General features: G+C 34.4%; 1 protein-coding gene across 1 annotated transcript in view; it reads left to right on the plus strand.

Moving 5' to 3' along the window:
• The window catches only part of eIF3b (eukaryotic translation initiation factor 3 subunit b), a 242,628-nt gene that overhangs the window by 62,646 nt on the left and 153,663 nt on the right, over positions 1-26,319 (plus strand). The window contains exon 4 of the mRNA XM_090410856.1: positions 21,086-21,143. Coding sequence (XP_090266982.1) covers positions 21,086-21,143 — 58 coding nt within the window. The remainder of the gene's footprint in view (positions 1-21,085; positions 21,144-26,319) is intronic.

The raw sequence follows: 26,319 nt of genomic DNA on the forward strand, positions 1-26,319 counted from the left end.
ATCTATTAAAAACGAATAAAAGTTGAGCAGCTCCCAGATGTGAACTGTAGACTGAAATACACAAAAAAAAAATCGAAGACAAAATTAAAGAGTTTGAGAACAGCAACCAAACCTTGGAGATTCAGTGGCAAATCCTGAAGAAAACATTGATTGATTCAGCCAGAGAGGCAAGGATAGAAATATCAGAACTCCATTTTGGATTCAAGAAGTTGAAGAGACAGTCAAGGAAAAGAAGAAAGCATATTGAAAGTTACTGGCAGGTAAGTCAACTTGTGCTCTTAGAGAATACAGAGACAAATGTAAGAAATCTAAACATTGTGTAAAACTGGCTAAACAAAAGTCATGGAAGGATTTTGGTAAGAACATAGAAAATAAATATCAAGAAGGTGGCAAGATATTCTGGAGGTTGTTGAAGAAGCTCAGAAATGGAGGAAAGATTGCTGTAAAGGGAATTAGAGATGATAAAGGTGACATGAAAACAGGAGAAAGATATCCTTGCTGTATATGGAGTAAATACTTCGAAAAATTGCTAAATGAAACAAGCAGTGATGACAACACAGTGGTAAAAAAACACTGGCCAGGCATGTAGTCAGGAATACATATCCATACTTGAAGTAGAAAAAGCCATCAAAAGCCTGAAATGTGTAAAGGCAGCAGGAGTAGATGATATTCGACTAGAAATGCAAGTATGGAGGTATAATAGTCTTACGGTGGCTGCACTGCAAAGTTCACAAGGCCTGAACAGAGGGTATTCCAGATGATTAGAGTAGAGCTCTCATAGTATCCATATGTAAAAACGTAAATAAAACTGAATGTGAGAATTACAGAGGTATTTCACTACTGAGTGTTCCTGGTAAGATATGGGCAATTATACTTGAGAAATGGTTGAGAAGCATTGTGGAAGAGAAGCTTGGTGAAGAACAAGCTGGATTCAAGCCAAATAGAGGCTGCCAGGATGGATCACATTTTCATTTTAGTACAGATAGTGTAGATATCATGGGATGACCTGGAAGAGTGATGTCCTATTTCTATTATTACAATTGTTATTTTTGATTAAAAAAAAAAATTATAAATTACAACATGAATAAATTTTCTTATAGTTTTTTTTCTCCTTAAGAGTGATGTCCTATTTTTCAGTATTAAAGTTATTTTAGATTTAGGATCCAGAATTTTCTAGAGTCCTGTTTATAGTTGTTCTTAGAGAGGAAGGATTCGTGGGACAAATATATGCCTTCCATATGTATGGGATTTTTAGACCATCGTTGTTTAGATTGGGATGGTTGATAATGATCTCACAAGCTTCCTTAAATTTGCGTTCATACCATGTTTTGGTGTGATGTAGACAACTAGTGCTTTACCAGTCAATTCTATGTTCAGAGCATGATCAGAAAGTCCAGCTTCACCATAATTATTATATTTGATGTGTCATTTTTGTTCTTTTTGTCTGATCGGAATTGTGTGTTCTGTTTCTCCTATGTATGGTATGTTGCAGGTGCAGTAAATATGGTATACTCCAGGGTGGTCCAGTAGAGGGAGTGGGTCTTTGGATGAGTAGAGTAAGCTTTTTAGTTCTGCAGGAGGTTTAAAGATGGCTTTGAGGCTGTATTTCTGTAGTACTCTGTTTATTTTGTCTGATGTCCCTTTAATGTAGGGAATGGTTATAGTTTTACTGTAGTCTGGTTTGTCTTTGTTTTTTATTCAGGTCTTGTAGAGAATTTTGTTAATAGTGTTTTGACTGTATCCATTTTTTTTAAAAGTATTACTGATCACTTTAAATTCGTTTTTCAGTGCTTGTTCACTGGAGCAGATCTTCAGAGCCCTGTTTTTAGGGTATTGATGACACCTAGTTTTTGTGTTGGGTGGTGGTGGTAGGAGTTTATGTGTATATATTGGCCAGTATGTGTCGGTTTCTGGTAAACAGTGAAGGAAAGATTGCCTGAGGGAAGACGTGTGACAAGTGTATCTAGAAACGGCAGTGTGTTATGTTTTTCAATCTCAATTGTGAATTGAGATTGACAATTCACAATTGAGATTGAAAAACATAACACACTGCCGTTTCTATTTCAATTGTGAATTGTATACATTTGTGTTGCTTGTTTAGGTGGCTAAGGAAAGTGTCTAGTGTTTGGCGGCCATGAGACCAAATCGCAAATTTTTAAAAAAATTTTTTTTGTTTTATATTATATATTAAATATAATTAAATATATTAAATTATAAAAAATATGATAAATAAAAAAATTATATTAAATATTATATATATATATATACTAGGGGGCTCTTCCCCCTAATGCTTACCCCCCCCCCCCCCCCAAGTTCTGGACTGGTATAGTTCGCCCACCGATTAGAGATCCTTCGAGACTTCTGCGCATCGTAGAAAAAGGAGAATCCATTCCGATAATAGGTTGGAAAATTAACTTCTCTTTTATGATTATTGTAGTTAACTGTGTTGCTTGTATAGCAGTTGGAAAATTTTACCTATAAAGCACGTGATTTCGCGTGTTGGCAACCAATTCGGACGTCCTTCATTTCTTTCTCCCCTTCAGCATGAATCAACTATTCTTGGTAAGGCGCGAAGCAGGGACCTACAAACGGTGGGCGAACTATAGGCCGGTTCTCCTTGAATTCTGATGACTCGAATTTTGAAAACTTGAAATGCCCCCCCCCCCCCCCCCACACACCCGCCCACACACACACACGGTGCCCAACCCCCCGAGGTTGCGGACTGGTAGGTCAGTTCTCCTTGAATTCTGATGACTCGAATTTTGAAGACTCGACACTCAGGGTAGACCCTGAGTTTCAAAACGTTTTAAATAACTTGACAAAAAACGTGACACAAAAATGTTATAATTTTATCAAAAAAAAAGCTTATCATTTTACTTAAATATAAAGAGCTAATAAGCTTCATTTCGGCGATATAAACATTATTTAAATTAAGGGGATATTAAATCCCACATTGTTTTAAAACCGAACAAGAAACTCAAAGACTGGAATCAGAGAGTTTCATGCCGAATATAGTAAACTATAAAGTATCGGCGATCACTAGCGTGAGCCAATGCAAGTGACCCTAGTACGTAGTACAGTACCGGACAACTCGTAACAAAGGTGGTGAAGTTCTGATCACTATTCTTAGGTATTTTCCATAATGTAAAAACACATTTCCTAGGAAATGTATGCTGTTATTACATTATGGTGGGAGGTCACTACCCAGACTGGTTTCAGCCTTTTTTGAGGCTAGACCTTTGCTACGAGTTGTCTGGTATTGTACTACGTACTAGGGTCACTTGCATTGGCTCACGCTAGTGATCGCCGATACTTTATAGTTTACTATATTTGGCATGAAACTCTGATTCCAGTCTTTGAGTTTCTTGTTCGGTTTTAAAACAATGTGGGATTTAATATCCCCTTAATTTAAATAATGCTTATCATTTTATATTATAGAGTAGGTGTGTGTGTGTTTTGTTTTGTTTTTAAATCAAAAATAACAATTGTAATAATAGAAGTAGGACATCGCTGTTACTGGAAGGAAAACCATCTGTAAGCAAGAATGTTTATTCATGTAATCAAAAATTAAATTAGCTTGATGTAATTTTTTTATTTTTATTTTTTTTTTTTCCACTAGAGGTCATGCCAGTGAGTAGCATGTGATCAAATCATTGTTTCTCTAGCTTATGGTTTGAAATGTAAAGCAGCTTGTCTTGTATATTTATGTATGCTCCAGATGATGATCTTGATATGAAGATTGAAACATTCAGGATAATAAAAAGAGTTATTTTAACACGGTTGTAGAATCTATAATTTCAAAAATGAATGCTGATCACCGTGTAACACTAAAAGAAAGGATAGTCATAACACTAAATTACTTGTATACAATACAATGTTCAAACCAATTTTAACTTATTGATCTGAGAGCTGGGTTAGAAATAAAACACTTGACCAAAGACTAGAGACAACAGATATGAGTCCTGAAAAAGATTAGAGTCATGAACAGATGGCATCAGTGGCAATATCATGTAATGATATGTAATGATATTTAAAGAAGTTAGTGCTGAAGTTGCATGGTCAGCAGGCATATGCTTCTTTATGTTGAGAAAACCTTGGTTCAGATTACAGCTAGGGTAATGTCGTACGCTTTTTGCCCTTAGTTGCTTTAGTCATGATTCCAACTGTCTAAGCCATGTGAAGTGAAACTCATTAACTTTGTAGTGTGGACATTTTGTCAGATGATTCGTAAAATTCTCTATGAATATCTGAAGAGTTTTGTATGTTGAATTTGATCTACATAATATAGACTACTTTTCATTTAGCCAATCTAAAGTGATTTGCAGTCCAGTAACAGACAGCAAAAAACACAATTGGTGTCTGTGTCTGAAAGTTTTCAGTTGAATTTTTTTTATCAGTTCTAGAGGTAGTGTCTGCCCATACCTGCCAGGTGGCCTTTTTTAAACTGTGCTATCATAGATTTTATTATTTCAAATATATACATTACCTTTTATGTTTATCAAACCTCTGCTTAAAAATTTTACTGGATTTTGTTGTGCATATTTTGCTTCTAATCTTAGTTAACTGATCACGAGCTAAGCTCACCGTTCCAAGCAATTGCCTTAATCAATAATTACCCTGCACCTAGAGACAGTGGTTTTTCATTCTGCTATACACAAATCGCATGCGTGTGACACATTATAACATATAAGAGACTGTCTCATCTCTCTCTAGATGTCTTGAAAATCTCTAAACCTTTCCATGGAGCTTGCATGAGATAGGTGATATGGGTGATAAACTGGAAGATCCTCTTCGTATCAAATGTGGAATATATACATGTAATGAAAATGATGGCTGCTTATCCTTTTTTTTTTTTTTTTTGAGATCACTTTTTTCTTAATGACATTCTCCTGACAGATTGAAAACCTGTAGTAACACATCAGTACTATGGATGGGTTAAGAGTTATATAATCCAAAATAAATCTTGCTCTGGAGACCAAACATTGTACTTTTTGAAGCACTTCAGACTTCCACTAAACCATGTAGTGATTTTGTACTAGATGTTGTTGTCATCAAGTCTGTTGAAGAGCTTCTAGATATGACTGTGGGCCTATAGAACTGGTTTGGCAATCTTTTGAACTTTGATGGAGTGGAGCTTTTCTATAGGGTTATTGTCAATTTTCTGTAGAGCAGCAGCAATTGCTGGACAAGAATAGATATGGACAGGTGTTAGTTTGACTCCTGGTTGAACTAATCTATATGTTCTCGTCTATCACTTAAATGAGAACATTTTATATAACAGCACTAAATCTATTTATCAAATCATTCATTAAAATAATATACATAGCATTGGACTTGGATACCATTTTTCTTTCATTACCTGTAGATTTCTATTAAATTTTGCAATTTTTTTTTAATGAAATTTAATACAATGATATCTGAATGAATAATAACTAAATGAAGAAAAATCTGCATTCATGATAATAATGGAGAATGCAGATTTTTCAGTAATGATTAATAAGAAATCAGTCAGTAGATCTGATTATTTCATCAACTTTATAATATCAATTCCACCCACACCATGTACACACATAACTGGTTGCATGATATGTGCAATGTACAAATAAGCAAGGTGGTGTGACATTTGTCTGGTTACAAAATCCTGTAGTAAGTTCTTTTCGTTTGCAGGTTTGGATTCACAGCATGGTGTGCAGTAACCATGCTGACATGTAAACATATATTTAAATTTCATGTTGGAGGCTTAATGGATTGTAATACAGCACTCAGAAAGGATTAAAACTGAATTTAATACTTCCTATATTTCGTTTCAGTGACTGAGACATCATCAGGGATTACAAAAAACTAATTACACAAATACCACACAATACCAAGCCCAACCACGTGGGTGACTCTAAAGTCTTATCTAGGTGGAGTGCCCTCTAAGGGTGGTTGTAGGTGGCCTGGAATGTGAGGTGGGATCTCTGAAAAGTGTTTCCCAAATCTTAGGAAGCTTAATGCAACCTTATTTATTAAGATTTCAACCAAACTAACTAGTTCTTTTTCTTTTGCTAATTCACTCATCTAAAGTTATAGAAATTTTTTTCCCATTCTTCTTAATACAATCTAATTCATTTATAGTTTCACTTTTGGCATTGTCATAAAACGTATGAATAAGATCTATTACTCAAGTTATTTTTGGTAATGAATATCCCCATTGTTGCAGTGACTTTCATATGAACGAGCTTGTTGTAATGCTATTAATGGACAATCCATCCATTGCAGCAAGTTTTGCTATATTTTCTTATAAACTGCTCGTTTTCATGAAATTAAAAATATTGTTTTTTTGGACAGGAGGAGGGTCCAGGTGTTTCTTTCTTGTCGATTATTATTTTATGAACTGTTTTCAGATGATTATGGAGATCGCTTGTAGATGATGCTTTGCCGCTCAACATTTTATTACAATGATTGTAGCATGCCTTGTTTTTTCCATCCTTTTTGGAATTATCCTAAACCTCCGACTTATTTGCAACATTCATTTTGGTCTAAAAATCAACCGAAATATTTTTATCGGTGACATTAATATTTAATAATGAAAGAATGTTATATTATTAGAATAGACATTAATAAATTTATTTACGTTTTTGTTTTTACTGACTAAAACAAGAATAATAAGCTATAACATAAACTTCCTATTTCTGCTTGTGATGAACGAAGCTGTCACTGCGCATTGTGTACTTGTAATATGGGTAGTATGCAGGACTAGTCTGGTGGGGATGCACATTAGTAGCACAGCTGATGTCATCGGTCAGTCTGTGTGCTGTGGATGTCAAACATTTGCCTGACTCATGAAAATGAGTTTTACTACAACATGCTTGTGCCCAAGGCGATTTCAAGTCAAAATGTTAACATTTTTAATTAAATAATTAATTTTTACATATTAATTCTAGTATCTAAAATTGTTTTTTTAAATTTAAAAACCAGTTTTCGAATTTTACAAATTTATCCAAAAAAAAAAAAAAAACGGTTTTTAAAAACTGACAAACCCTAATAAATTAGTCAAAGAACAAAATTAGCTATATACAAGGACTCTGTTCACACAAATTTTAATTAAGACTATCAAAGATTTGGAGACCACAGATTTAAGTTCTTAGAAAAATTATGGGAGTGACTAGATGACATCAATGGCAGTATCATTAAAAACGAGGATATTAGGGAGGAACTTGACATTGTATAGTCAAGTTTCATTGACATTGAACTTGAAGGGTATGGTCAACTTAAATAGAATGTGTGAAGGAAGTGTTAGCATATCTGAACAAAAAAACTTAAACAAGTTTTTTTCTTAAGATAGCAGGAAAAAGATCCAGATGAAGACTAATATCTAGTCATAGAAAGTTATTTCCACTTGGCCAAGAAATTATATTCTTGTTTAATCCTTTATCCAAGTGTAGGCAAACAAAGTTTGTGTGTGAAGTATCTTGATAATTAAACTCCTTGTATATAGAGGCAAATTACTTCTCATTAATTGCCCTACTACTACATATGTGGGAAATGTATGAATTCTGCATTACTTTAACCTTGCTATTTTTTCTGGGTCTATCTCCCACTGATGACTTGACTTATTGCTCTTTACGCCTATAAGGTGCATGAGGCCACGAGTTTAGCTTACCCTCCTTTTGCTTTCCCCCAGCTTGACCGTCCTAGTTTGTTTCGTGCTTGGATTACCATCCGGCGGCATGTAATTTTGGGTCTTCCCCTCTTCCTTTTACTATCAGGCGTCCATGTCAATGTTATTCTTGTGTGTTCTGATGTTGGCATTCTCAATGCATGGCCTATCCATGTCCATCTGTGTTTCTTTAACTCTATTGTAATGGGTTTTGGTTTTGTTGTAAATTTCAATATTTGAGATTTTATTTGGCCAATAAATTTTGAGAATTCTGCAAAGATATTTTGTTTGGAAGGCATCTATTTTATTTCCTTGTTGTTTGGTTAATTTCCATGATTCACTTCCATAAAGTAATACAGATTTAACAGTTGAGTTAAAAATTTGCACCTTTTTAAGTTTGTTTTTATATTGGATGATTTCCAAATTTTGTGTAAAGTTTTAAATGCGTTGCAAGATTTTTTTATTCTTATTGCAATGTCCTCGTTGGTACTACCTTCCGTGTTGACAGTTGCTCCGAGGTAATTAAAAGTGTTTGTCACTTCTACTTAATTTCCATTTATAAAGATTGGGTCATTCTTTTTACTGTTGATTTTTAATATTTTGGTTTTCTTCAAATTGATGTGCAAGCCTATATGTTTAGCAGTTTCCTATAACTTTGCTATCTTAATTTTCATGTCTTCAAATCTAGATGATAGTAGTACAATGTTGTCAGCCTAGTCCAAATCTTCTAATGTGGTGTCAATGTTCCATCTTATTCCAGTTTTCAGGGTATGCTGCGTTATCCAATCTATGACAATGATGAAAAGTGTTCCAGACATGACACAACCTTGCTTAACACCAGTTTTGATGTAAAAACTTTTGGAAGCAGTTCCATTTAATAGAATTTGTCCTTTACCCATCATACAAATCTTTTATAATATTTATTATTTTGTCAGGAAATCCATAAATTTTTGGAATTTTCCATAGACAGTCTCTGTCTATGCTGTCGAAAGCTTTTGCAAAATCAATAAAACTGAGATACATAGTTGAATTTAGTTCAACACTCTATTCAATTATGTTTCTAAGAATAAAAATTTGATTCATTGTGCTGCTTCCATTTCTAAAACCTTGTTTTTCTCAGAATTTTCTCATTGCTATTTTTTATTCTGCTTATTATGATTCTAGCAAAGATCTTTGGTACTGACAATAGGCTGATTCCTCTCCAATTGGTGCATTCTGTAAGATCACCTTTTTTTGGAATTTTGACTATTTGTGATTCTTTCCAGGTACCCTGAACCTTCTCATATGCCCATATGATATTAAACAGTTTATACAGTATAGTTGCTGATGTTTTTAGGTCAGCTTTGAGCAGTTCAGCACTAATGTTATCATTTCCACTTGCTTTTCTATTCTTTTGGATCTTGATTACTTCCATGATTTCTTGCACTGTGATCTCTCCCATGTTTACATGAAATTTGAATTGATTTGGCATCTCTTCGAAAGGGGATTCGATATTGGGATTGATAGTCGTGTTTAACATTTAATAATTCTTCAAAGTACTCTTTCCATCTTTGTTGGACTTCTTGCTCTTGAGTTAGTAGTTGCCCATTTTTATCTTTAACTCCACATTCATTCATCTAATAGGTTCCTCCAAGTTGTCTTATAATTTTATAAACTTCTCCAAGATTTCCAGTATCATTCACTCTCTGAGCATCCTCAGCCAACAGCTGATAATAGTTTCTCTTGTCATATATTTCTTCTGGTAGAGCACTTTACCATCTTATGTACGTCTTGGTATCGTTGTGTCCTGAATAAACTAAGAAATGTTTTAACACGAATTATTCAGGACACAACTTTATTTAAACATGGGCTGTGGCATTTTGGCAATAGATTAGAAAGATAACTTTATGTATATAAATCAAAACTAAGAGCGAGAAATTGTACAAAAACGTATAAAAATGTTTGTAAGACCTAATCTGTAATGCATGTGGGTCAGATATAGAAATTAATTAAAGCTGTTAATTCTATTTAAGAACCCCATTTCATGTATTATAAAGTAGCAAAGCCTGTGAGCCAGAGTTCAAGGGTCACCTTTAACCGTCTTGTGTTACGCATACCAAAAAGGGAGGAAGGTAGTTATAGGAAAGAGAAACTAAAGCACCTTCCAAGAAGAACACAACATGTGCACGTGCGATGTAATAGAGGGAGCTGGACGCCATGATGTAAACCCACGTGACCGCATTGGTGGGTATCGCGATAGCCGAGAAACACCGAGAAGAGAACGATAACAAAAAGGCCAAGCAAACCCCACTCGAGGTTTTTTTTTTTTGGGTTCCTGTTTCCTGACCTCTCGGATGTAGGGTCCAGTCCACTCCGACAGAGAAGTTCCTAGCTGGCCATGGAAGGCATTGGTTCATCTGTTGCAGTGTTCGAGAATGGCCTAGCTACCTCCTAAGACTAGGATAGCTGTGCGATGTCGTGTGACGGAGGAACCAAGCAGATGCCGTCCGTTCTGGCTATGCTCATGAGCCATATCCCCCTTCCCGCCGAGGTTCTAACCGTATAGTTGATCAAAAGTGATCAGACGAAAAGCAAAGTGAAGAAGCTTTGATGACCAGACAAGGCAAGAAGAAAGACATAGCATCAATACAGAGATTTTATATTTAGATAAAGTAGACTTTTGTATTGTGATTTCCAGTTAAGAAAGAGTGTGTTTCCCTAAGAAAGTTTGTGAAGTGGACTAAATTTATGGAACTTTAAGAACTATCTACAACTTGTCCCAGGCCGATTTGTTTGAGAATTATTTGCCTAACAAGGCCATGTTTATTCTGCAGGAATTAATAGTAAATGTGTAGAATGATATAACCAATGACCACGTGAATGTAAAAGGTGTGTTAGACATTAATTAGATAATGTTAAGATACTTATAACAGTGGTCTATGCAAGTTTATTTATATGCTTTGTATATTAGTATTGAACCAAGGATCTTACTTGAGAATAATTCAGATTAATTAGTAATAATGCTTGCTTGTATGATTTCTCTATTTTATTAAACATGTTTCTTAGTACCTGCCTGACCTGTTGTTAATGTATGAATTCAAACAGCCACTCATAAAAATATTGACGAACTTAGCGGGAAGAAGGTGGTCTATGCAAGTTTATTTATATGCTTTGTATATTAGTATTTATCCCCCCCAATAGAATGGAAAAAAGCAATTGTGATTCCTATCTTTAAGAAAGGTAATAGAGATGACCCTAAAAACTATAGAGGTATCAGTATACTAAATTCCTGTTACAAAATATATAGCAGAATCTTAAATAACAAACTAATGAAATATTCCGAAAAATTTATTCTAGAGGTACAGAATGGATTTAGAAAAGGACGATCATGTATAGACCCAGCCTTTTGCCTAAAATTAATAGTAGAGAAAAGAAGAGAATATAATTTGGAAACACATATTGCATTTATTGACTTTGAAAAAGCATTTGACAAAGTTAAAAGAAACATATTATTTAACATATTAAAAAAAAGACAAATACCAAATAATATCCTAAAAGCTATCACAAGTATATATGAAAATAATCAAATACAAATAAGATTAAATCACGAGCTATCATATACAAGAGAGATAAACCAAGGGGTCCGACAGGGATGTCCCCTCTCAGCAACTCTTTTTAATATCTACTTAAATGAAATAATAATAAAATGGAGTAAAAATTTACACCAAGGAATTAAACTTTCACCTACAGTTAACTTAAACACTCTCCTCTTTGCAGACGACCAAATAATAATTACAAATTCTGAAGATAACTTACAGAAAGCTATTTTAAATCTAAATGAGATATCCAAAGATTATAGTATGATAATATCAACAGAAAAATCAAAAACTATGGCCTTTAAAGGACAAGATCCAGCAAGAACTAAAATAGTAATAGATAACAAGATCTTAGAACAGGTGAATTCATTTAACTACCTTGGATGTATGATCACATATGAAAATGAAAAAGATATAAACGTAAAAATTGCAAAATATTTAAAAATAACAGGTGTAATTAACACTATATTTAAACCAAACCTAGTTCAAAAACAAACCAGGCTAAAAGTATACAATACATTAGCCGTACCGGTCTTAATGTATGGAAGCGAAATCTGGACAATAAAACAAAAAGACAAACAAAGATTAACAACAGCAGAAATGAAGTTTATGAGAAAAACTGCAAAGTATACCCTATTTGATCACAAAAGAAACGAAGATATTATGAAAGAATTAAACCAAGAACCAGTAATAGAAAAAATTAAAAAATATAAACATAAATGGATGGAACACGTTCAAAGAATGAAAACAGAAAGATTACCAAAACAAGCCTTAAAGTACAAGCCATTAGGAAAAAGAAAACCAGGACGTCCTCTTAAACGATTCAACGATGACTTCTAAGGCGAACAGGCCATGCTAGGCCTAAATCCTTGATACGTATGATGATGATGATGATGTATATTAGTATTGAACCAAGGATCTTACTTGAGAATAATTCAGATTAATTAGTAATAATGCTTACTTGTATGATTTCTCTATTTTATTAAACATGTTTCTTAGTACCTGCCTGACCTGTTGTTAATGTATGAATTCAAACAGCTGCTCATAAAAATATTGACGAACTTAGCGGGAAGAGCCCACGTGTATGATTAAACAAAGCAAGCCACGACTGCATGCAAGAATTTAGTGTACTGAACATAAATTTTATTGTAGTTTAATTATTACCATTCTGAGAGAGCCATCCTGGGTAAGAGTCCCATCTATCCTCGGTATTGGCTGGCGCAGTTATAATATAAATTTTGTCAATGCTCATCGGGTGGACTCTCTTAGAATGATGTGTAAATGGTCATGTCCCACACAAGGACAAAGCCCTAAACACTAAGTAACCTACACGTGGTTAAACTTTAGAGAGGCCAATAGGAGTGCTTATTAAAAAGGGGGAGATTTAAAGAAAGAACTGAATAAGTGTATGTCTTAAAATTGAAAATTATATACAGGAATAAGAGATAAGTTTAACAAGGAAGTAATAAGAATAAACAGCATATAAGAACTAATAAGCTAAGTAGCGATATAACAGTATTGCTTCTGATATTCTCCACGTAATCTTTCTGATTTGAAGTTGTTTTATTTTCTCTTTTATCTTCCTTTCTTTAATTAGTTTTAATGTCTTTCCTGTAATCCATTCTTTGTATGACTTCCCACTTGTCACTCCTAAAATATCTTCTGCAGTTTTATTGAAGGCTTCTTTACACTTTTTCCAGTTGGCTTCAATCTTATTTTCCTCATATTTTTCATTTGATTTTTCCAAAACTGAGAATCTATTCTTTCAGTTCATTGGTAAATTTCTCTTTTATTTTATTTTCTTTCAGTTTATCAATGTTATATTTAATTTTCTTATTCTTTTTTAGTTTTGAATTTCTTGCTAGCTTTAATTTAACTATTGCGGTTAGCAGAAAAGGGTCTGAAGCTGCTTCAGCTCCTCTTTTAACCTTTATATATTGTAATGTCCTCTTGAAAGTATTACATATAGCAATGTGATTGATCTGGTTTTTTGTTTTTCCATCAGGAGAGATCCATGTTAGTTTGTAAATTTCCTTATCTTTAAAGATGCTACCTCCTATAATGAGGTTATTTAATTCACAAAAGGATGTAAAAAGTTCTCCATTTTCATTTTGTTCACCACTCGTTTCGTTTCCTGTAGCACGTTCATCCTCCGTCTTTCTTTTCCCTGCTTTAGCATTCATGTCTTCCATCAAAATTAACAAGTCATGTTTAGGGACTTTATCAATCACTTTTTGAAGTTGTTCATAGAATTGTGCTTTCTCCATTTCTTCAGCATTTGTGGATGCATATACTTGTACGATGGTCAATTTCATGAACCTGGAGAAAAATCTAGCTTTAATTATTCGGTTATTTATTGGGTTCCATTCCATCAGACTTTTTCCTTGCTTTCTCACTTACAATCACTGCAACTCCTTTCTCATGCCGTTCATCATCTCCCGAATACAATATGCAATATTTGTCGGTTGTTCTTAACTCCCCATAACCTATTCATCTTGTTTCAGCAATTCCTAAGATATCAAGATCGTATTTACTCATCTCGTTGACTATCTGCCTAGTTTTTCCAATGTGGTACATTGTGCCAACGTTCCATGTTCCAATTTTAAGTTTAATTTTAGGGTGAGTGATTGACTTCATCCGCAAGTGAGGTTCCATGAGGCTTTGCCCCACCTGCATCATAGATGTTGGCTCCCCTCTGAAGTCCTGTAAATATTCGTCTGTTGGGAGACCACAGGTCGTGGCACTCTGTCCCAAGGGATTTCTTGTTGCTTCACTCGTTTCTGTAATCATGGATTTTTTTTATGAGGATGGGTGATTAGCTCATCGCTCGACCTTCCTCTTTTAACCGGGCATAGGGACAAGCATACGCTCCACCTATGGCAGAGTTCTCCCACTGATGAGACCTCTGTAAAAGTTGAAAATGATCTGGATAGTGGCCCCTCCTCATAATGCATAACATTATACACATCTGAAAGAATGTATCCTTTGCATTATGGGATATTAAGGCAATTAATGTGAAGTCAGTAGCCTCCATATACTAATAACCTAGTCATCAAAAAAAAAAAAAAAAAAAAAAAAAATCACATTTGACATCTGTGGATGCTGTGTGGTAGAGAATCCCGTGCTTCACTGGGTTTTGGGAGTGAGGTCTTCTGCTAGAATAAGTGGTAGGGTCACAGATTCTCTTTCCACAAAGAGTTTGTAAGACAATCACAAACATCCATGCCCATGGCAGGATTCAAAGCCACAGCCTCTTGGTTGGAGAGCAGATGCTAACCACTCAGCCAAACAGGCAGGCAGCCTAGTTGTGAAGATATTAAATGCACGAACTTTGTTTTTCTTGCACTTGGATACAGCATTAAGCAAGAATATAATTTCTGGCAACTTTAATATCTAGATGGATTGATTCAGTAAGAAATGCCTTAGAAGGGAAAATATTTTCCTTCTAAAGAGGCAGATCATTCAGAGAGAGTAGGTAATGTAGTGCTATCATAATATCCTGTACACCCCCTAAAGGTACATCAGCAATTTGATGATGTGAAAGTGGAGTGAGCACATTAATAGAATGGGATTTGCATAGTAGCTCTTAATATATCTACTATGCTATCCCTTTCTTAATAGAAAGGGATAGCATAGTAGCTCTTTCTGAAAGAGAGGAGAGGATGTTTAGGGAGATGAAATAAAAAAAAAAAAAAAAGAAAAAGAATCAGCATCATTCTTATTCATAACATGCAGGTCTGACCTATGTAAGATAGCTCATGTTATGATGTAAACCTGGATGTTTATAGAATGTGTTCCAGTCTTTTGGCAATCGAAAGAGCTTGTATATGGTTTGAATGGGTTTATAGGCAACTTTGATATAATGACTTAAGTATTGTATTTAGTAGGTATCTACCTGGATACTGAATGAACAAGGATAAGCTGGCAATTTCGGATTTCTCATATCCTTGTCATATTCTCATGACTGATCCCAGCTTGTTTTTTACCGAGTTATCTCTCCTATAATTTTTCTCAGCATCATCCCAAGTGTGTTTGCATAAACTGTACCTGGAACACTTAGCAGAGAAATTTATGCATTCAGCTTTATTCCATTTTTTATAGATGGGAACTATGAGAGCTGTAATCCAATCATCTGGAATTCAGCCTTGTGACCCAGGCCCTCTGAATTATGTAGTGCAAAACTTCATACCTCCATATTTCAGCATTTCTGGGCTAATATCATCTACTCCAGCTGCCTTTCTATATTTTAGGTTTTTGATGGCTTTTTCTACCTGAAGTTTTGGTATATACTTCTGTTTGCATTCCTCTTGAAAATTTTCTACTACTGTTCTGTTACTGCTTGTTTTCATTTAACAGTTTTTTAAGTTACTTACCTCAGACACATAGATTTCCTGTTTATCATCTTTAATTCGTTTTACAGTACTCTTTCCTCGATTTCTAAGCCTTTTCAATAGATTGCAGAACACTTTGCTGGTTTCCTTCTATTTATCTTCTACATTCTTACCAAAGTCTTCCATTCACTTTTATGAAATGTAAGAGTGCTAAACTATATTTAGCTATTCTTACACACACACATAGCTTAGCACTTACATTTTGTTTTGTATGTAAGGCATCTGCTGACTTATTTGTTAAGAAGTTTTGGTATGCTTTGTTATTTTTCTTGTGTCCACCATGATGTTCTTATTTTTCTATCCTTGCAGACAACTTCTCAACATACCTCCCTAGCTATTCAATCAATCTATTCTTCAGAGTTTGCCACTGAAACTACATGGTTTGGTTCTTAAAACCAGTAATGCTTATAGTCAATAAGGCTTTTCTTGTGTCTTCTCTCCACATGAACATCTTGTTGTTGGAACATATGTTTGTTATATAGTTGCCTCTGTAGTGCAATGGGAAGAATAGCAGAACGTTGCGTCCTTCGATTGGAAAAGACCTGGGTTTGATTCTTCTTAATGAGGGGAGTCCTTATACAGACTTTTTCAATTGAAGGTGAGTTAGCTGATCTTATACGGAGGTATCCAAGTTTTTTCCCCCAGAAACTTGGGTTTTTCATCCCACATACAGACATTGGTCTTCAGAACACATGCAGTTTACATGTGTTCTGTTGGTGATGATGGGTGATGTGACTGTGTTTCAAAGATAGCTTTTCTTTCAGGTCCTTCATCCTACTCTGCTTTAGATTTCTACCTGGGTGACTCGTGCAGAAACCAGTAATCTTGGCAATATGCAGAACTGGCCAATTGAGTTGAAATGGAAACTCGGGTCACTTCACCCTTCTAATTCAATAATTACGTTTCACCAAAAATCTACAATACTGACATTCCTCTGAAACCCACAGTTGGCTGTTAGAGCTTACACTTTTATTCGAATGTTTTGTGGGATTACTGAAGGGCTTTAAGTCTGTAGTCATCGACTTGTGAAGAAATCAGACACTGGTTTCTTCACTATACCATTTTGCTTGAAAAGACTTCAGTTTAATTTCTTTAAATGGAATTGTCATCAGGGTTGTTTATAGGTCAAAGCTAGTTTAACAGAGAGGAGAATTTAAAAGGGCTTCTGATTTATTGATTAATCCTCACCTTTTCATGAATGAGGGTGGGCTGGAAGTTTTGGATTTAGCTGACACCAGATTGTATTGTGTTAACATAACAATACAATCACCCTCCACTAAACAAGCTCAAGCTCCCTAACCCAGGCAGAAAGTTACCTACTGGAACAAAGTCCAACTCAGCATCATAAGATAGGCATCGCCAATGTTGGAATTATTAGCAGAAAAGAAGTGGAACTGGTGGAGGAATATAGAGAATTACCATGTTGACATAATGTTGATACTGAAACAGTAAACGAAAACAGGTGGTAGATAACTTTCATTGCCTGGTGAAATACCATGACCTTGCTTATTGTGGAGTTGTAACAGCTATGTTTGGTTCCTAGAGCAGGGGTTCTGGTTTCTCTTCACCCCAACCTTTGACCTGCAGCATGAATGATAGATACCTTTAGAGAGTACAGCAGTTAAGCAATTCTGCAGGCTGACCACCAGTTAGTGCATGGACCGAAGATGGTAAAACATCTTGTGGGAGGCTTCCTGATCAAATGATATATAATCTACACTGTCAGGTCATTCCTGCATCCATGTAATAGTATGCAGGTGCCACTGTCGAGCAATGTTGTTGTTTGTGAGCTGGATGCTCACAAATACATTATTCTGTATGGGCAGCATGTTCAAGAGTCTTTTCTCCCATTGCATGTTTTCCTTTTTTTCTTAAATTTTTGTAACATCAAACATGACACTAAAGTCTAAATAGACTTAGTATCTCAGGAGTTCAACTAAAAAACAAACCTCTATCTAAAATTCAACAACAAAAAAAAGTTTTAACTGAAAAATCACGCAAAAAAACTTTCGTATTCACTTTACTAATATCCGTGGCATCAACAGTAACTTAAATGACTTGCATCATCATCATCATCTTCAGTCATCCAAACCTGATGCTCTGTTTCTGACTGAACTTCAAGTTTCTACTAAATCAACCACAGCTCATCTTAACTGTCCAAATTATACTCCTGCAATAAGGGCAGTACTTTTGCTTTTGTGCATTTGATATTCCTTGTCAAAGAATACCTAAACTAGAATCTTGCCTTTTTGATCTCAGGTGACTTGGAAATTTCTTTGTCACATTTTGTTTCATTCATCTGCTGCCTCTGCCGTTCTCTCAGTTTTGAAAATCATTCCAACCTTTTTGGCTTCCTGTCTTCAAAGCTTGATTTCATAATATAGTCAATTTCCAAACATTGAAGTGACCTTTTTGATGATTTCAATGTCCATAATTCTAATTGGCTTCCTTTTTCAAATTTCACTGACCAAGCTGGAAGAGAGGCTGAGATTTTTGCTGTAAGCAATGACTTGAAACTCATCATTTAACTCTCTACCCAAATTCCTGACAATCCTCTTCTCTCATCCAACATTCTAGATTTTTTTTTTTTTTTTTTTTTTTAACTAGTTCTCATTTCAGGTACTCTGTTCAGATGACCGCTACTCTTGGCAATTCAGCCCACAATCTTATCCAAGTTTTCATCTCTGGTAGAATGTCCTTCTTTCACCCAGTTTTTGCCAGCACAACCCCATGTGCTCTGGCATTTTATATATATATATATAAATATATCCCAATGGCTTTAACAGGCCTTTAAGGCCCACAACCTTCCAAGCATGCTTGGATTTCGTAACTGAAATACGAGGATAGAATGGTCACTCCTATGCCTCGAGGTATTCTTGGCTGTATCCCTGTGTGTTCACGGGCCGGGTTGCCCGCTTGCGGGATGAAAAACACCAGATAAACTGGCAGAAAAAACCCTACTGCCTGCGCCCAAGACCGGCTAACTTGGCTATGGCTGATGAAGATCCTTCAGCTCCTCACGTCTCCGACGGGAATCGAACCTAGGACACTCCTTCCCCAGGCATATGGTTGTGAGGCGCAAAGCCACTAGGCTAACCGTGTGGACTATATATATATATATATATATATTATATATATAATACTGAAATAATCTAATAATCAAACACATCATTTTCTTTAATTATTGTTTTCTAATCTATCCTGAAAAAGAACATTCCTTTTTATTCCTCCTCCATAATTTTTTTACAATCGAAAAAACCATTGCAATAAGTGGCGCATTTGATACAGGCCCAAAATTGCCAGAGGCAAATGCTGTTTCCCTCGCTTCACCAGATGTTTAGGTCGGTGATAAGAGAACTGTGAGTGTCCCAAATGAACATGTTAAATGCAATTAAGAGCTTACATAACTGTACAACTGACAAGATCTAGTCCTTTCTCATACCTTGTTTAATCTCTCTCTCTCTCTCTCTCTATATATATATATATATATATATGATCTAATAAAGTGGAAATCTGTAGTCAACCCAGGAATAAACTTCAATCGATGTACAACAGTAAATACATTGTTTTTTTGCAGATAATCAAGCATACAAAAATCAGAAGAGGCCCTTCAGAGATCTATTCACCGTTCACCATATAGCAACTAACTAGTGCATACAATTTGCAAATTTCACTAAAGAAAACTAAAATTATGCCATTCTGGGGTAAATATTCCATACAAACTAAAATAGTAATTGAAAATCAAACTCGAGAACAAGTAACACATTTTCATTTCAATGTTTAGAGTGTGATATAACATTTGATATAGCTAATGACGTAGATAATAAATTACACCATTTTCAAGCAATCTGTGACAATATGAGATGAATAACAAAAGGCAAAACAAGGAAAGAAACAACTAAAATTTTATAGTCATGACAATACCAACAACACTAAATGGTTCAGAAGTTGGATTGAGAGGGAACAAAAAAGATGCAAGGAGAATATGAGCAGCTGAAATGAAATTTCTTAGAGCAGTTAAAGGATCTACAAGAATGGATAGAATACAAAATGATGAAATATGGAAGGAATTACAAATACAGGCAATAGTAGAACACTAAATTGAAGGGAATATGTGCAATGAATGGAAGAAGGAAGGTTACCAGAGAAAGTAAAGTATAAACCTAAAGGGAAAAGAGATACAGGAAGACCTGATGCCGAACCAGGCTTTTAGCCTATATCTTGAAAGAGGAAGAAGACTTTTAATGAGAAATAAAGTGATTTTATTCATCAGTATTCCCTCTAAGCTGTGCACATTAGTCAGAAAAAGGAATGGACATGCTTAGTAACTGGTGCACAAAATTTTGCTTTCAGAATTTCCCATTTGCAGTCAATTTTTGAATTATTTTGCCAAATTATGATTAGCAACTTATACCATTTTGGCCTTTAATGAGTATCAGTGGGAAAATAGTGGAAATATTGAGAGCTATTTCAATGAAAAATGATATTTATCATATGCTAATACAAATGTATAGATATGGATAAAACAAATATATCACCTAGTACTATCATAGTGCTGTGTGATAAATTTATATTATTACAAACTTCCTGTCAATTTCCAAATTTGTCAGCAGTTCAGTATTGTTAGATTTTATATTTTAGTCTTTGCACTTCTGTCAGTCCACCCAGATAGGTAACCATACAACCCCATATTAACGGAATGCCAATAATGTTAAGTTCCTTCCTTTCTAATAATATATTTTTAATATGACTCTGTGATTGATACCATCATTTCACTCTAATTTTTCTCATAACTCTCTCAGATTAGTGGTTGCTAGTTAATATTAGAATACTCTAGAATCCTCCAGTATATTCTAAAATGTCATTACATTTTTATATTGCTCAGTTGATTGAAAAATCATAGGTGCCCAATGTAATCTTGTGGTAATAGCTTATATCTCCTTAGTGCTAATCACCAGAAGAAATATCATTATGGATTAGGTTTAAGTCATCCAAATATTTGATCTTTGGCACAGTATTGTATAGAAATGTGTGATTTTTAATCCCGCATCTCAAAAATTATTTTAGAAATTACATATACCTGTTATAATTCAGGGCCATGAGATTGTCTGTCATACTTTCAAGGGATATCTTTACAGTATTTGGTGATATGCTTGATCTCAGCAGTGTTAGCTGAAGGCTGGAGACTGGCACGCTAATAATCTTCAAAAAAGTTAGGGATGAAAGGAGCTTTGCCTACTCCCTTCGAAGAATAAATGGCATTTGAGGATTTATTATTTTTTTATTTCGAAAAGCCATTCATGACAAGAACAGTATTATTAACATTAAAAAGTAGTATCAAATACAGCCATATTTTCATAAATTCTAAGTACAGATCAAATAATTAAACCTTATTTTGAAGTTGAACATATTTTTGTGTTCTGTATTTTTGAAAGGAGATTATTAAATGAATGCCTTATTATTTTATTGTGCTTCAGATATGAAAACATACCAGAGCATTGGGAAGTACCTGACCCTCAACCATATGTAGATCATGTAAGTGTTTACCTTAAAATTTGAGTTGTTTTGCTTGCCAGCTGATTTTGCCACCTATTATAGTTATGTTTGCATTCTGTGTTATTCATTTAGTGACATTGTGCTTGCTAAGTGCTTATATTGTTAAGTTGTTAAGAGCTGATATCTAGTTTTTGCCAGCAACTAACATCTGACTCCAAACTGGCACAGACCAGGAAAATCTATCGAATTAAAACAAAACTTTACAATGGCTGTTGAGAGGTGTCATCACTGCAACTTGATCTTGCCGTTGTTTTGGGTGATCAAGCAAAAGATCATCAGTCAAGAATTGAAGTATTCAGTGAAATTAATGTGCAACTCTTATTGAGACAGACTCTAGACATTGAATACTGCTCTGATTCTGCTGGTCAAGTAAGTTAGCCAAATGAAAATTCCTGTCTGTAGTTAGATCCAGCCTGCATCCTTTAATGTATGAATCTCATTGAGAATACTTGAAAAACTACTGAAGTCAATTAGACTGCAGCATGATACCCAGACCAGTACCTAGGTCTTCTGCAGATCATGTGGTGGCCATATGTCATTCTTGAATGGTGTGTTGTAGGAAGTAGCAGCCATATAATCTTAGCAGCTGCCTTAATGATTTTGTTCTAATGGCCTCATCACCAGTTCAATTGCTCCATAACAGTATGAAAAACAACTCCTACTAACACTACCTGTCAGTGCTCGAGGCATGAACAATATCGTTGCTTTGGCTAGATGGTATTATTCTGACTTAGAGAAATTCAGTCACCATCCCACATGAAGGACCTAAAAACATTCAGCCCGTGCTTAAACCACTTATATGCATCGATAGTCCAGTGGTAAAAATTTCTACATGAACTCTTATAAATTAGAGTGACTATTCAAGGAATGCTATGAAATTGTTTGTGATCAACCTAATTTGAACTATACACTAATGGCTGAAATATCTCAAAGTTTTGGGAATTAGTGATTTTGAATTGCTACGTTAATAATAATTATATATATAATGCACTTTGTAATGTTTTTCATTTCTTATTGGTATGGTAGTGACTGACCCAGTTGAATAATAGAGAAATTAGCCATACTACACTGGTTTAGTGTTCAAACCACTGCTAATATATGGATCTGAGAGTGGGGTTGGATAGAAAGCAGATGATCAAAGACTAGAGACCACAGATAGTTGAGAAAAATTAGGAGATTGAACAGATGCCATCTATGGCAGAATTATATTAAAAATGAAGTCATTAGAAAGGAACATGACATTGTTAACATTCAATGAAATATAAACTGATCTAAGATGGCAGGTTTGATTTCTTAAACTGGAGAGGAATGGTTAACAAAACAGTTGTTTAATCCAAGATGACAGGAAAAGACTTAGATGAAGACCAAATCCTGTGGTAAGTTGATGCAGTTGGAAGTGCTCTAGAAGATTGAAATATCATACTGACCAAAGTTTTTAATTAAACAATAGATGCAGACAACCTCAAAGGTTTCTGTTATTATGTGCAGTTTGCTTTGATATCTCATTTTCTCTATATGCAAGTTATTCTGAGACTGTGACTGGATGGATTTCACTCAAATTTGGTATCTGAAATTCTTACAAAATTTTGTCAGGATATTCAGTTTTTGTTTGTTTCAATCACACCATTTTCAGCAATACAGTGAGACAAAAACATTTAATTACCACAATATTTCCATTAATTAAATTAAAATCTGGGATGACAAATGCGTGTATAACACAGAGAGAGAGAGATGTTCGTATGGTAGACAGTTATAAACTTCACAACTGGATTTCACAAATGGTGTTTAGTGTTCAAATCACTGTTAATATATGGACCTATTAGCAGACAAAGAAATTAACCTGATTCAATGATGATTTTATGAGTGTTGCATTTCTAATGAGAAAATTCAAACTGATAATAATTCCACATTGACTGGGTGGAATATAAATCTGGTATTTAGAATCTCAAAAAATACCACTTGTATTGGCAGAATTAGGCACTAGTTGTAGTTTGAAATGGTAGCCAGATGATTTTTGATTGCTTTGCAGTCTCATTAGATTAAAACATTATGGATAATGGATTCCTTTTATTTTATTCCTTCCATTATTCACACAGTTCTTTTATATTCCAGCACAAAGGCAAACAAAATGTTATGGAACGATTTCACCTGAGAAATAACACATTATTATTTTGCATAGTTTTCTGGCTGAAACCTATCAGATGCATCCCTCTGCATGGTGGATGAAAGGAATCCCTGATGTGGAACTTGATTCCTGGGTTGCTCCAAATATACTGAATAAGTAGCCATGGTCCATATAGACCTAGACACGATGCTAAGGGGTTATAGCTTGTCTACCCTATTTCAATGGGCTAACACCCCATTCCCAAAAAACTACTACCTAGAAAGGAAAAAAAAAAAGCTTCAAACTGGCACGACTCAAGAAGCAGCTATTGGATTATGATTTTGGGATATGGAACTCAAGACAGGAACATCTAAGTACTCATATCAGAAATCCATATTAAAAAAAAAATAAAATTTAAATTAGTGGTAGTAAAAGAAACAAAATGGATTGGAACAGAAATCCAAAATTTTGGAAAATTCACTTTTTTTTTTAAGTAGTAATGAATCAAGGAAACAAATTTGGAGTAGCATTTTTAGTAGATAGACATTTAAAAATTTTTAGATCTTAGACGTGAATGAAAAATTATGTACAGTAAGAATCAGGGCAATTTTTTTTTTTTTTTTTTTTTTTTTTTTAATTTAGGGATTATAAATGCTCATGCACCAACAGAAGGAAAAGGATTTTTTTTTTCTTTGTGTAAAATGTAGATGTTGCATGATTCAGCACCATCTAATGACAAAAATGATTATTGGAAATTTCAATGCCAACTTTGGACAGAAAGATAAGTATAAAGGAACAATTGGAAAACATAGTCTACATACTCACTCTAATGATAATGGACAGAAAATGATAGATTTTGCTGTAAGTGAAAATATGGTTATATCTTATACATGCTTTCCTGATAAAGGCATCCATAAAAGGAGATGGATATCCCTAGATAGTGCAACTTTAACCTGCCAACTGGCCATGACGTCTATAGATGTCCAGCTAAATCTGGATATGATTCTGTAACACTCGTTGAATAACATGGATAAGAAGGGCAATTGGTCTCACTATTTCATCCACCTTGGCCGGTAGGGAGGTCAATCAAATTGATCGTGTTTTTAAGATCAGATTTGCATCAATTATTGTGGGTCTAAGATTATTACAGGGACATGCTGTGATTCAGACTATTGCCTCATCCAAATTAAGTATAGATGCAGAATCTCAGTGGTGGTGGTGGTGGGGGGGACAAACATTAAAGTTTTTTGTAGAAGCTTAAAGAAGATTAAGTTAAAACCAATTTCTGATGTAAAATTAAATAAAAAAATGGAAGCTGAAAATATATAGAACAAGATATAGAAAAAAGCTGGACTCATTAGAAAAGGGATTCTGAATATTGCAGAAGGAACTCTGGGATATGAAAATAAGGAAGAGAGATTGGTTTATGAAGAATGTTCTTAAGCAATAGTAAAAAGGAAAAAAAAAACATGCAAAGAATTTACTATAAGACTAGTTAGGATGGAAGAAGAAAGATATAAAGAACCGAGATGAGAGGCAGGTCAGATCAGTCAAAGGATGAAAATACTAGTCCTTAATGAAATAATATGCACAGTAGAATAAGAAATGAGGAGGGGTGATCTTAGACAAGCATATAACATAATTAAACAAATCAAAGCAGAATATGAGTCTGGGCTTAGATATATCCAGAGATGGACAATGAAACATGTTAACAAACAAAGAAGAAATAGGAACATTACTTCTGTAACCCAAAATTATGTATCAGTTGCAACTGCAGATGATTCTGTAGAGCTATCAAGGCAACATCTTATAGCGATATTGTACATTCATTCAAAAAAGAATAAATCTCTAGGAATAGATAAAATTCCTGTTGAATTGATGAAAGCAGGAGGAAAGAAACTAGAAGACATTAATTTATTTTAATCATATAGAAGAAAGAGCAGATGCCCAAAAAATGGAGAAAGAATATGATCTGCCTAATATATACAAAGAATAGCAAAACAGTTTGAGGAAATTATAGAAGTATTTTCCTATTATGTACAACATACAAAGTATTTACTTCTATTTTGAAGATCAGATTAAACCAATTTATGGAGAAGATATTTGATGTATACCAAGAAGGTTTCATGAAAGGCAAATCTACAATTAATCAGATACATGTAGTTCACCAATTATTAAAGAAATTTTGAGAATTTGATATTAATATTCATATTTTTGTTGATTTCCAAAAAACATGCAACAGCATTAATGGAGAAAAATTATATGAGATACACTTTGGAATACTAGATAAGCTGGTAAAACCCACAAAGTTAACAGTGGTAAATTCAGAAGCATAGGTTAAAATACAAAATGATTTTGTAGATCCCTTTTCAGTAATTGAAGGATTAATACAAGTTGGTTGATAGTCTAGCTTCAATATTTCAGCTTAGTTTTTGAATACATTATATGAGGAGAGGGGCTGAAAAGTTCTGATAAACACCTAGAACAAAAATGATAAAGTGATCATATATCCTAAAAGAAAAAGAACAAATTACCACAATTTGATGAAACATGAGGTAAAGGGTTAGATATGTGCTTTCTTTTGATTATATCAGTTGCTTTAATATTTTTGTTCTAGACATTTATCAGAATTTTTCAGCCTCCACCCCTCATACATAAAAGGCAATCCAATAAATAAATCACTGCAGATTGTAGTAACATGAAAATGATGTTACAATTTGTCAGAAGCAACATATATTGAAATTAGAAAAATTAGTACATGAGATAGGGCTAAAAATTAATGGGGGAAAAAAAAGATTGATAACAAACAGAATCAGTTAACTGAAACAAGTGTGAAAATTAGTAACCTTGAAATAGAAAAAGTGGATTTGTTGCATTAATCTTGGAATAATGATAAGCCAACCATATGAAATAGTAGAAGTGCAGAATCAAATAAAGAGGGGTAATCAGGAGTTTTATTCTCTCTCTCTCTCTCTCTCTCTCTGTGTGTGTGTGTGTGTGTGTGTGTGTGTGTGTGTGTGTGTGTGTGTGTGTGTGTGTGTGTGTGTGTGT

This window comes from Typopeltis vanoorti, chromosome 21 (genome assembly GCF_054136105.1).
Source record: "Typopeltis vanoorti isolate ZY-2024b chromosome 21, IOZ_Tvanoo_1.0, whole genome shotgun sequence".
In the NCBI taxonomy this organism is placed as follows: Eukaryota; Metazoa; Arthropoda; class Arachnida; order Uropygi; family Thelyphonidae; genus Typopeltis; species Typopeltis vanoorti.